The sequence below is a fragment of the Lynx canadensis genome, chromosome D2 (assembly GCF_007474595.2).
Source record: "Lynx canadensis isolate LIC74 chromosome D2, mLynCan4.pri.v2, whole genome shotgun sequence".
In the NCBI taxonomy this organism is placed as follows: domain Eukaryota; kingdom Metazoa; phylum Chordata; class Mammalia; order Carnivora; family Felidae; genus Lynx; species Lynx canadensis.
The window spans coordinates 44,533,354-44,547,507 of NC_044313.2; the positions used below are offsets into that span (position 1 = coordinate 44,533,354).

Genomic DNA, 14,154 nt, shown 5'->3' on the forward strand with positions numbered 1-14,154 from the left:
TGACAGTCACTGCTGTAAGGATTTTACACATAAAGATGGGCAAAGGGGAACACATATCAGTAAATAGGTAATTCCAGTGAAGTCTTAAAGGATGAGTAAAAAGCTCTGAAGATACAGAAACCTGTCAGGCTTTGGATTTGAGGAAGAGATTCTAGTATCGTACAATACAGAGATGAAGATAAGCATAGCATATGTGGAGAATTAGAAGCAGTGACTCTATCACACAAAGGCTGTAGTGAACAGTGGAAACCAACGTGGTTAGTAAACCAGGCAAGAGCCAAATCATAGAGAGTCATGAATACCAAGCATGGCCTAAGCGAGGGGAGTGACAGTGCATTTGAGATGGCTATTTAGAGGACAAATATGACAATGACAACAACAAATTAGGCTACGGAATTTGTTACCAAAATGTTATAATACTCCAGATGACAGTAGGAGCCTGACCCAAGAGAGTGAAGGGAGAAGAAGTAAGAAGAGAAGGAATCAAAATTAGGAGATTTTGGCAATTATCTCTCCATGTGAAAGAGCACAAAGGGACAGTCAAGAGTGATACCTATATTTCTAGTGTGAGTGATAATGGTTGTGCCTCCAAAAGAAATGAAGACTAAATGAGGAGAAATATGTCCAAAGAGGAAAAATGGTGAGTCTCAGATATATTATTAGAGGTTCCTGGGGCTGGGACACAGTGGAAATGTCCAGAGGGCAACTGGATGACCCGGTATGAAAGAGCAATTTCTGGGGCACCTGGGTGGCTCAGTCAGTTAAGTGTCTGACTCTTGATTTTGGCTGAGATCATGATCTCAACGGTTGTGGGACTGAGCCCTCCATTGGGCTTCACTGGGTGTGGAGCCTGCTTAAAATTCTCCCTCTCTCTCCCCCCACCAACTCCCCTCCTCACTTATGCTCTCTCTCTTGCTCACTCTCTCAAAAAAAAGAGAAATTTCATGTTGTCAACACATATGGTCTATATGACACCATGACAGTAAAAAGTTCAAAGAGAACTGGACTAAAGATATAAATCTATATTCTGAATAAGAGGAGGAACCTACAAAGGAAATGGGAAAATGTTGAAGAGTGTAAGGGATTTCAGAGAGAAGTGACATAAAAATCAAGGACAAAGCTTTTAAGATAACTGTCATGCCAAATGTCTATAGCATTAAAACCAGTAGCTGCTTTCATTTGTCCAGGTTTCCATGTTAACTAGAAAGAGGTTTAAGGAGAGTCAAGGAAAGGTTTATCTGGTTTACTGAATTTATGATAGGTAAGACACAGAAATTTATAAACTGAGGATGAAGAAAAAGTAGTGAAGACACACTGAAGAGAGATAAGAGAGGAGGATGTAGTTAGGTCCCTAACAGCAGCAGAAGATAAGAGTCCAGAACCTAAGAAAGGGCGGTCTTCCACAGCACAGTGGCCATTTTTGCCCTGTAACTGAAACAAGGTGAATGAGAATGATAACAGATACAGGTAAGTCAGAAGGCAGGAGGGCAGGTAGCAGATCTTGCTTGATGAACACAAGGCCACTTGCAGAAACTGAGAAGAATGGCTGAGAATGAGGCTTGAGGGCGGAGGCAATGTTGAGACTAGCTCATCAAGGGAATGGGAGAGGGAGCTGTTCTGACTGATACAAAAGACAGATTAGGGGCATGGCAGGTCCAGTGCAGATTGCAGACCCTGAATTTGCAATGACACAAGTCAGTTACATCATTTGAAGCTGTACTGCTAAACCGGATGAGAAGGGGACATAACTGGGGATCTGACAATGAAAGTGCAAAGGAGTCCAGTGTACTGGAAACAGTATCAGCCACAGCGTCTCACCTTGTATAAGAAGGAAGACTAAAAATGATCTACTTGGAAGGAAATGGAGTAGGGACAAGAAATAAATACTGTGTAGCAATATGTCTATCATGTAACATTAAATATATAGACACACTAGAAAGGAACAAAGAAAAATTAAAAATACCAGTTGTGTAAAAGTTGGAATTAAAATTTTTTTCTTTGAAAATTATTTCTTCATATGTAAAAACTTTTCACAAAAAAAATGCAGGAAAAACTCACCTTCACTTTAAAAATGTCGGTCACAAAACTTAAAACTGAGAGATGATTAGAAACCCTCTAAGTCAATGGTTCTCAATTATTGTGTATGTAAAAGTATTTTATTTATTTATTTATTTATTTTTGGGACAGAGAGAGACAGAGCATGAACGGGGGAGGGGCAGAGAGAGAGGGAGACACAGAATCGGAAACAGGCTCCAGGCTCCGAGCCATCAGCCCAGAGCCTGACGCGGGGCTCGAACTCACGGACCGCGAGATCGTGACCTGGCTGAAGTCGGACGCTTAACCGACTGCGCCACCCAGGCGCCCCTGTAAAAGTATTTTTAAAAAAGATATCCTACTGCAGACCTGCTGATTTAGAGTACTGTACTACTCTTAATAGGATGGAAGCCCAGAGATGGGAAGAAATTTGTGCAATAATAGGTAAGGTAACACATCAAAAAACCAAGACTAGATAACAAAATAACTACTAATCCTATATTCTTTTGGTTTTGGTGGTTTTAGATGCAATCTTGTTCCAGTAAGTCACCCCACATTCTATGAGAAAATTATGCTGCTTTGGCCTCTAATTCCAGGGTTGACTACTTGACTTTATTTGGAGAAGGTAATATTTGCAACATCCAAGCAGAATCCACATGTGGTTCTGCCAATGCTTTTTTCCCTTAAGTTCAAAAACATGTCCTAGGACAGGGGCTGATCCTCCAGACTGGCTCTCAGGATGAAGAAGCAGCAGAAAGCAGAGTCCCAGCTGATCTACAGCCAATATGTAACATATTGAAAAATAACAAGTCGAGAAATACATTTTTGTCACTGCAAGACACCAATATTTCAAGATTGTTTGTTGACTAGAAAACACTGACTAGCATGCCCTACGATAGAATGTGAAAGAAAACAATAATTTTACTTGGAAACATTAAATCAAGAAAACGTTTGTGTGCTTAAGAAATATGAACTTCAGAAATAACTGTAAAAGAAAAAAGCTTTTCTCAATAAAAAGAGAACTAAAAATTACCATTATAAAAATATACTTTCAAACACTAAAGTGCATCTGTATTCTATAATTATATTTTTAAACATGAGAAAAAGATAAATTAATCTCATTTTCAGTATATTTCTTCAATGTTGTTATTATATGGAAGTACCTGTTAATCACCATAACTGGTATATTTTTAAAACTGTTTTCATAATTATAAAAAAGAAATTAAAAATTTCATAATTTATTGATTTAAGAAAAACAATCCTGTACCAGTAGTAATACAGGGACAAATAATTATCCAACTAATAAAATAAATTCAAATTAAAACACCAGAGTGATATCATTTTAACTTATTAAGGTAGCAAAAGTTAAAAGCAGACCTGATTAAAACTTAACACAGCAAAGCTGCAGGTTTTAATACATTTATTATTAAATGTTTTGATTGTTACTGCTTTATAATTTTAGTAATAAAGAATTTTTAAAAATTTAGCATGACTACCTAGTCATACCTTATATATTTGATCACCATCTTCTGGTTCTGGACTGGATGGCAATGATAGCTGAATATCATGCAATGAACCACTTCCATCATGCTGTCAGAGAGAACAGAAGGAAAACATGAGATTAATACAATAACTGCAAACACTCCTTTTAACCTGAATTCACCCAGACCAAATTGCTAGCATGGCAAAGGACAAACAGGATATAAGATTTTAGAAATCTCCTTTTCATTGTACACATTTGTAGAAGAAAATGTGGAACGGGTAAAAATAAAGCGAGGGCAAGAATAATTTGTGGAACTAAACAACAGATAGTACATGAATGGATGAAGCACAAAGCCATTGAAAGTTTTACAGTGGGAAAAGGAACATGGAAAATTTCCTAAAGAATTTGAAGATTATCTCACCCACAAAAAAATGCAAAATAAAAGTCAAATTACATCTGCTTTGGTTTAGACATGGCTTTTAGAGTATGATTTAAAAAAAATTTTTTGGGGGGCGCCTGGGTGGCTTGGTCGGTTAAGCGTCCGACTTTGGCTCAGGTCATGATCTCACGGTCTGAGTTCGAGCCCCGTGTCGGGCTCTGTGCTGACAGCTCAGAGCCTGGAGCCTGTTTCAGATTCTGTGTCTCCCTCTCTCTTTGCCCCTCCCCTGTTCATGCTCTGTCTCTGTCTGTCTGTCTCAAAAATAAGTAAACGTTAAAAAAAAATTTTTTTTTAAATAAAGAAAATTTTTTCAATGTTTACATATTTTTGAGAGAGAAAGAGAGCATGAACAGGGGAGGGGCAGAGAGAGAGGGAGACACAGAATCCGAAGCAGGCTCCAGGTTCTGTCAGCACAGAGCTTGATGCGGCTCGAACCACAACCATGAGATCATGACCTGAGCCGAAGTCAGACGCTTAACCGACTGAGCCACTGAGACACCCCTGAGTATGTATTTTTTGTTTTTGTTTCTGAGTCAGAAACAATAATATTAAATAATTCAAGAAGGCATAGCCATAAGAATCATTTGATTAAAAATACTAGACCAGAGTATACATATTGCATGACTATTTTTTTTTTTAATAAATTTTTTTTAAACGTTTATTTATTTTTGGGACAGAGAGAGACAGAGCATGAACGGGGGAGGGGCAGAGAGAGAGGGAGACACAGAATCGGAAACAGGCTCCAGGCTCTGAGCCATCAGCCCAGAGCCCGACGCGGGGCTCGAACTCACGGACCGCGAGATCGTGACCTGGCTGAAGTCGGACGCTTAACCGACTGCGCCACCCAGGCGCCCCTGACTATTTTTTTTAAGTTTATTTATTTATTTTGAGAGAGACAGCACGAGCAAGCAAAGGGCAGAAAGAGAGGGGGAGAGAGAGAGAATTCCAAGCAGGCTCTACACTGCCAGCACATAACCCAATGTGGGGTTCAAACTCATGAACCGTTGACATCATGACCTGAACCGACATCAAGAGTCAGACACTTAACTAACTGAGCCACCCAGGTACCCCCGCATGACTTGATTTATGTGAAGCCTAAGAGAAGGAAAAACTAATTTATTGTGCTAGAGATCAGAACAGGGGTTGACTTAAGGGAAAGGGGAATGTTGGAAATGTTCTATGTCTTGACTGTATGTATGGATGGTACATACAGGATGTATGGTGGTACACACATATGAAAAGTTTAAGTTATACACTTAAGATTGGTATACCTTAAACACCTACTGGATGTATGCTATATCTCAATAGAAGTTGAAAAAGTTAAACTTTTTGTCCTTAAATGCAATAAAGAAAATGACAAAAATTACGTCCTACCCCTTGCTGAATTGGTTAGGAATAACCAAGAAATGGCATATTAAATGATTCACAGACAACCTCAAGAAAGATGAATAAGTATAGAATATGCCTGGGGTGATGGTGAAGGACTGGGCCCCTACCAAGGGTGGTTTGACACCTGGTTTGTTCAGATGCCTTGAGACACCCACTGAATCAACAACGTTCAAGGAGTGCTACTATCATCATCTTCCTCAGACCTATCTGTCCTGAGGAAATCTCTTAGACTGCAGAAATGTCCTGTATTAAAACAAGAATGTTAAAGTAGAAGACATAAGCATGTAGGCCATTTTCTTCTTTACTGAATCAGAATCTCTGGGTATAGGGCCTATGAATGTGTATTTAGATTCATAGCAAAAAATAAGCACCTGTCAAATTTCTAACATAAATTATATCTTCATTGGTGAAATCAAATGGAGATACAGAATTTGACCTGAGAGGGGAGGCAATGTCCTAATGAATGCCTTCAGAACACCATGTTAAATGTTTAAAATAAAAAAAGAAATTTTACAAGACTCATCTCAGTTAAAAGTTCATCTCTGCTGTAAATGCCTTGACGTAAAAAAACAGTACTACATATAAGTATATATCTGAGAAAAGAGAAACTGTATAATCTGACTTATTTTCAAACATCTCTATCTTCTTCCTGCAAATTGCAAGCAGGAACTCCAAAGAATAGGAGACAACACAAGTATACACTGCTTTTGCCTTAGATGTGGGTATAGCTGTGGAAAGTAAGCAGCAGAATGAGAAAAATAAAACATCAGCTTTCAGGGAGAAGAGACAAAAAGGGGAGCCCCAGGTAAAGAGAAAATACCAGTGAGACCAGCTCAGAACTCCAGGAAGCTGTATGTAAATTTCTAGGTTCAACCCTGAATAGCACTTGCTTGAATCTGATCCTAATATCAAAGACTTTGAGAAATAAACTAAGACCATTGCCCAGGCCCAATCTAGCCACTGAAAGGTGTATACTAAGGACAGATCTGATGAGCATGGCAAAGGCTTTGAAATAGAAATGACATTACAGCCACAATCCAAAGGTGGCTGGCTAGTTTGAACTTCTAGCCTGAATCTAACCAGAGCATTTGTCTGCTTTAAAATTAAAACAGGAGTGCCTGGGTGGCTCAGTCGGTTAAGCGTCTGACTTCTGCTCAGGTCATGCATGATCTTGCGGTTTATGAGTTTGAGCCCCATGTTGGGCTCTGTGCTGTCAGATCAGAGCCTGGAGCCCGCTTCAGATTCTGTGTCTCCCTCTCTCTCTCTCTGCCCTTTCCCCACTCGCATGCTCTCTCACTCTCTCAAAAATAAACATTACCAAAAAAAAAAATTATTTTAAGAAAATTAAAACAAAAACCAAAACAACAAAAAACCCCAAGAAACCCCACAATATTCTCCATAACATTTAAACAAAATTAAGTGTCTCCTAACAAAACACACAAAGATACAAGATATACAATCCAAAATTACTCAACACACAAACAACAAGGAACATCTCAACTCACACAGGAAAAGACAATCAACAAACACCAATGCCAAAACAAGACAGAGGTTGGAATTAATTGAAAGAGATTTTAATAGGGCCATTATAAAATTCTCCAAAAGTAAAAGAGAACTCTTAAAGGGAATGGAAAGAGAAAATCTTAGCAAAGAACTAGAACAAAGTGGAAATGTGCAAATTCTAGAACTGAAAAGATTCAATAATTAAATTTCAAAATGCACTAGCTGGACTGAATACCAGCATTTGAGATAACAGAGTGAACTTGAAGACGCACCAACAGAAATCATGTAATTTGAACCATGAAGAGAAAAGAGATGGGGGGTGGAGGGGGACTGAATACCAGCATTTGAGATAACAGAGTGAACTTGAAGACGCATCAACAGAAATCATGTAATTTGAACCATGAAGAGAAAAGAGATGGGGGGGTGGAGGGCGGCATGGAAAAAGAATAGAATCTGCTGAGGGAAGTATGGGACAAGAACAAAGGATCTAATATAATATTCATAGCATTAGAGTCACAGAAGGAAGGGTAGAGGGCAGAAAAAAGTATTTGAAGAAATAACAGACAAATACACCCCAAACTTGGTGAAAAACATAAACCTGAAGATTTGGGAAGCTCAATTTAAAAAGAATAGAAAATAGACAAAGTGTGGTCTCTGAACATAAGGGAATTAAACTAGAAATCAGTAACAGAAGGATAATGTTCAAACTGTTAGAAAGTAAACAAGGAACTTTAAATCATCCATGGGTCAAAGAAGAAACCTGAAGGCAAATAAGAAAATATTTTGATTTGAAGAAAAGTGAAGATACCACATTATCAAAATCTGTGGAATTCAACTAAAGCAGTGCTTAGTGGGAAAATTATTATAAGAGAGACTCATATTAAAACAAAGGTGTCAAATCTACAACTGGAGCAAAATAAACTAAGAGCAAGCAGAAAGAAGAAAATAATAAAGAGCAGAAATTAATGAAATTGAAAATCAAGAAATAGAAAGAAAGCAATGAAACCAAAAACAGGTTATTCGGCAACTATAAAACATCTAGCAAAACTGCCAAAGAACAAAGATAGAAGGCACAAATCAGATACGTATCAGGACAGAGAAAACAGGTATCAGGAATGAAAGCAGGGATATCATTAAGATGTTTCAGGCATTAAAAGTACATAAGGCAATAATACTATGAGTGACTCTATGCACACAAATTTGACAACTTACATGAAATGGAGAAATTACTCAAAAACCACAAATTATCAAAACTCACCCCAAATGAAACAACTTGAGTAGATGTGATTATTAATAAAATTATTTCATAATTTAAACCTTCCATAAAAGAAATATTAAAGGCTAGATGTCTGTCTACAAAATTCTTCCAAAATTTAAAGGAATAGTATCAGTTCTATATAATCTCTTAGAGAAAACATAAATCAAATTAAGTTAGAAAATTAAATAAGTTAAATGAGGCTAGCACTTACCTGAACCAAAGACAGTATAAGAAGACTTAAAGATCAAGATCCTTTGTGAATACACAAAAGTCCTTGAAAAAATATCTCTAAATCAAATTCAATAATATATAAAAAGGAAAAAAGATTATGAACAAGTGGAGTTGATCCCTGGAATGTAAAGCTGGCTCAATAGTTAAAAAGCAATGTGATTCAGCATATCAAGAAATATCTATATGATTATCGCAACAGACACATAAAAAGTTTCTTCCAAAATTCAACATCCATTCATGACAAAAACACAGCAAACTAGCAAGAGAAGGGAACTTGTTCAACCTGATAAAATCCATCTAAAAAAAGCCTCAAAATTAACATCATATTTAACAGTGAAAGACTGAATGCTTTACCCCCAAAGCCAGGAACAAGGTACTCTATTATACTGGAGTTCCTACCCAGTGCAATAAAGCAAGTAAAATGAAATTTTAAAGGACAAGTAGAAACTAAAAAAGGAATAAAACCATCTCCATTCAAGTAATATAATTTTAGCTGTATCATTTCCCAAAGTATCTGCAATACTACTACTAGAACTAACACATGAATTTAGGAAAGTCACAAAATACAAGGTTGATATATAAAAATCTACTATTTCTATGGCAAAGAACTGAAAATTGACATTTAAAAAAATTTACATTAAACCAAAATCCAACAAAACCAAGAAAAAAAATCAAAATCTCCAAATAGAAATATTTAGGTACAAGTCTAACAAAATATAGACAAACTTCAAAAACAAACAAACAAAAAAAATCGGGGCACCTGGGTGGCTCAGTCAGTTGAGTGACTTCGGCTCAGGTGATGCTATTGCTGTCTGTGAGTTTGAGCCCCGCATCTGGCTCTGGGAGGACAGCTCAGAGCCTGGTGCCTGCTTCAGATTCTGTGTCTCCCTACCTCTCTGCCCCTCCCCCACTTGCACTCTGTCTCTGTCTCTCAAAACTGAATAAACGTTAAAAAAAAATTTAAAAACCAAAAAAAAAAAAAAAAAAAAAGAAATCAGAGATGACTTACATAAATGGAGAGGTATACTCTTTAATGAATTTAAAGACTCAATATTGTTGAAATATCAACTCTCTTCCAAATTCAACTACGTATCAGTGCCCACTCAACCAAATTTCCAGCACAATTTTCGCAGAAATAGAAAAGCTGGTTCTAAAATTTATATAGTAAGGCAAGAGAACTAAAACAGTTTTGAAAAGATAAAGTTGAAAGATATAATACTACTTTGAGACTTACTATAAAAGCTATCGTAATCTAGAGAATCTGATATTGGCAAAAGGACATTGATCAAAGGAATGAAAGAGTCCAGAAACAGACACATTTATGTTCAAAGGCATTTTTGACAAAAGTACCAAGGCAATTCAATAAAGAAAGGATAGTCTTTTCAACAAATGGTACCAGAACATCCATATGCAAGAAAATTAATTTCACTCATACCTCATGCCATATACAAAAATTCTCAAAACAGACTGCAGACCTATATGCCAAACTTAAAACTATAAAAACTCTCCAAATAAACAGAAAATCTCTGTAACTTTGGGTTGGACCAAGATTTCTTAAATATGATACCACAAACATGACAATAAAAAATAGTGATAAATTTGACTTCAAGAGAAGGACTTCTGCTCTTTCAAATACTATTAACAGATTAAGAAGAGAAGCTATGGACTGGGAGAAAATATTTGCAATAATCCAGGTAACATACTGAGCATAGTATCTAACTCATAGAGAGCACTTATAAATTGTTAGCTATTTTTAAACAATATTGACAATAAAAAAAATGATAATGTGCTTCAGGGTTTTTAACAGTTCATTAACTCATAATTGTACATAGCTGCCTAAAAAGCAACTTTCATTTTTTTCAATATTCATTTGTTTCATTTACCTGCCTGCTAAAGTACTATTATAAATATATAAAGAACTTTCAAAAATCAATAAAACAGACATTTTTGTTCATGGGCAAAATAATAAAAGCCAAAGAAGATATACAAATAGTAAATAAGTACATGGAAATATGCTCAAAATGATTAGTCATTAGGCAAATGCAAATTAAAACCACAGTAAGATACCACTGCACATCTACTTGAAAAGCTTCTGAAAAACACAATACCAGGCAGATGCAAAGATGCAAAATAACTGAAGCTTTCATTAATTGCTGATGGGAATACAAAATCATACAGACACTTTGGAAAACAGCTTGGCAGTTTCTTAAGTTAAATATATACTCACCATACAACTCCGCAATCTTAACCCAAGGTACTAACCCAAGAGAAATGAAAACATATACACATGAAAATCTATGCACAAATGTTTATATTTATAGTAGCTTTATTCACAATTGCCAGAAACTGGAAAGTGAAACAAATAACCTTCAACTGGTAAATGGATAAACAAACATGCATGCATACAATGGAATACTACTCAGCAATAAGCAGGGACAAATTAGTGATACAAGGACAGCATGAATGAATTTGAAATGACTTATGGTAAGGGAAAAAAGCCAGACTCAGAAAACCATATATGATTCCATTTATGTGACAGTCTTGAAAAGGCAAAACTACAGAGACATAAAAAAGATCAGTGGTTAAAAAATCAGTGGTTGCCAGGAGCTAGCAGGGGGTGTAGGGATTGATTATAAAAGTTAAAAAAAAAAAAGGAATTTTGGGGGTGATTGTAATAGCTAGCTGCACAACTGTATGGATTTGTCAAGCTCACAGAACTTTACAACAAAAAGGGCTGAATTTTAGAGCATGAAAATTATACCTCAAAAAAGCTGTATTAGATTGAATTATGTCTCCCCTAGAAATTCATGCCAATTCAAAACTTGTGAATAGAACTTCATCTGGAAATAGGGTTTTTACAAATGTAATCAAATTGAGGTCATAATGGAATAGGGCCGAGCCTAAAATCCAATATGACCAGTATCTTTATAAATAAGAAGAGAGAAATTTGGACACACAAACACACAGGTCATATGAAGGTCACGTGAAAATAGAGGCAGAGACGGGAGTGATGCATCTGCAAGGCAAAGAATGCCCAGGATTGCCAGGACCACCAGAAGCTAAAGAGGCAGGGAAGATTCCTCTCCTAGAGCCTTCAGAGAGCACATGGCCCTGACAACACCTTGATTTCAGATTTCAAGCCTCCAGAACTGTGGAAGAATAAATTTCTGTTGTTATATGCCACCCAGTTTGTATTTTATATTGTGGCAGCCTCAGAAAATTAATTCAAAAAAAAAAAAGAAAAAACTAAAAGCAAACAAAAGGAGAGAGGAACACCAGATAAATCTCAATAATCACAAGAAAAGTAAAATTGATATATTAATATGACTATAACACAAGCGGCAAGGTAAAATTAAAGATAAAAAGCATTAATGAGGATAAACAAAGCTTTAGTGATCAAAGAAACACTCCATCAAGATGATGTGCCAATCATAAACATTTATATACCTAATAAAATAGAGCATTAAAAGAAGAAATGGAAAAATCTATAATTATAGCAGGAAATTAATACTACTCTCAGAAACTCATAGAGCAAAGAGAAAAATTTAGTAAGGATAAATATAAATAACAATAAAAAGGTCAATATAATAGACATACTGCTACCTAAAATATAGAGAATATATGCTTTCAAACAAACATAGAAAAATCACAAAAATCAAGCATATTCTAAGCCAGGAAATTATAAACCATGGTCCACAGGACAAATCCAGCCAGATGTCTATTTTTATCATAGTCCATGAGCTAAGAATGGCTTTTACATTTTTAAATGATTGCATTTTAAATGATTTTATAAATATCTACATAAGAACTACGATTTTGCTTCTTGCCCAGAAAAGCTAAAATATTTACTATGTAGCCTTCTAAGGAAAAGTTTTCCACCCCTGCTTTAAGACACAAAGCAAATATCAACACATTCCAAAGAATTTATATCACATAGATATTCTTTATTATTAATCTAGATTAGAAATCAATAAAGGATGAAAGCCCATCCTCAAACAAATATTTCTGAAAATTGAAATAATATTATTCTAAATAAAACAAATTTATAGTATAGCCCAAGACAATTCAAGAGTTACTAATGTTTAAGCTATTGGTATGCCTCAAAAAAAAAACACTTTCCAATTTTTTTTGACAGCCTAGCAGTCTAGACTTAGCCAATCAAAGAGGGAAAAACCTATTATTTCCATCAAAGCACAGGAGCTTAAAGATCATGAATAAAATCTCCAACTGAATCAATTAATAAATCATCTCCTCTCCAAATAACTCTGACACTAACCAATAGTAAGTAAACTTCAACTCAAATGAAAAGTGTCCCAAACCAAAATTAGAAAAGCTTCTTTAAGCATTACAGGAGGAAGAAAAACATAAAATGGACAGAAAACCTTTTGTCTTAAAAAAAAAAACAAAAAACTGAAAAACAATCGCGCATGCAATATTCATATTTCATATCACATATATTAAGAAGCTAACATTTACTGAATAATGCTGGCACTGTTCTAAGGATTTTGCATAAACCTATTTAATAAATGCATAGATGCAGAAATACATAAAAACTACAACACCCTGCTGCACAAAAAATAAGCAATTCATAGTTAACTGATTATCCCAACTATGGTGGGCTGCTTTACTGAATGAAGTGTCTCAACAGTCTCTATGATTTCTAATTAGGATTTCTGAACTCTAAATACAATTATCCTTACTTAACTCTTATGCCAGTAGCATTTTATTAAAGATTCAAAAAGAGACAGAGACTTTCCTTTATCCTAAGAGCACTAGGAGACTACTGTCATCAAGCCATCTTCCACTTTTCTCTTTTGACCTAGCATCAAGGTAAACTCTTGTTCACATATGAACTTATTGGAAAACCCTGTAACAAACTCCATCTTACCCAAGTGGTTCTTCCATGAGTTTGCAAAAACTGGGATCTTCCTATGAGTTCCAGAGCAGCTGCAATGGACACAGACACTTGAAATGACTAACAAAAAAGTTTGGCAGCATTGACCAATCTCTGCTGACAAACATCATCAGTGATGTCAACAAAGCTGCCTTGTGTTTCAGATATGCTACAACACAATCACAAGAGGCATCCTAGGAAAGGGAGTAGAGGAAGAGGAGACGTGGATTTTTTTCATTTTCTTTTTAAAAAGTCATTAAAAAAAAAGCATATGAACAATCGCATCACCTCACATAGACTCTATAACGTACACTGAAAATAATTTTTGAGTAATGCTGTAATTCACCTATTGGGTTTAACATCTAATGATTCAAGCTATATTTGAGAGGATTTCTGAAATACAAACTTATAAAGCCTGATATTAAATAAGCGCTTCAGAGAGGTGATCCTAACAAATGGTTGGGATAAATATAGTTTTTAAATAGAAAAATCTAGTATTCAAATTGACTAGAACATTGTTATATAAGGATAGATTCTGTAATATTTTAAGCAACTGTTATTTACACATTTTTTCTGTTTAGATTTTTTTTATTGAACCTAATTGTATATATCTGAGTCAGGATATCCTTTTTTACAGGTTTCTTCTGTCACTTGAAAATATTAGTTGTAAATTTCTTCTAAAATTTTAATTAAAAAATATTTAATTCTTCAAACCATCTGTTTACTATAGTATAAACTAAATAATTGCCTCTATACTACTGAGTTTTTCCTCAGTCATTTACTTTAAAATCCTTCTGTGTCCAATTGTTTAGTAGATACTTCAGCACATATGTCTGGGTTTTCTATTCTTTTCCACTGCTTTATGTTTCTATTTGTGTCAGTATTATATCTTGCTCTAAAGAGTTTCCTCACACCCTTTCTCT

At 35.5% G+C, this 14,154-nt stretch overlaps 1 protein-coding gene across 5 annotated transcripts in view; it reads right to left on the minus strand.

Moving 5' to 3' along the window:
* CCSER2 (coiled-coil serine rich protein 2) overlaps positions 1–14,154 on the minus strand; it is a 194,829-nt gene that overhangs the window by 48,308 nt on the left and 132,367 nt on the right. For all 5 annotated transcript variants that reach the window (XM_030334531.2, XM_030334537.1, XM_030334535.2 and 2 more), the window contains one exon: positions 3,541–3,624. In XM_030334531.2, the coding sequence (XP_030190391.1) occupies positions 3,541–3,624 (84 nt within the window). The remainder of the gene's footprint in view (positions 1–3,540; positions 3,625–14,154) is intronic.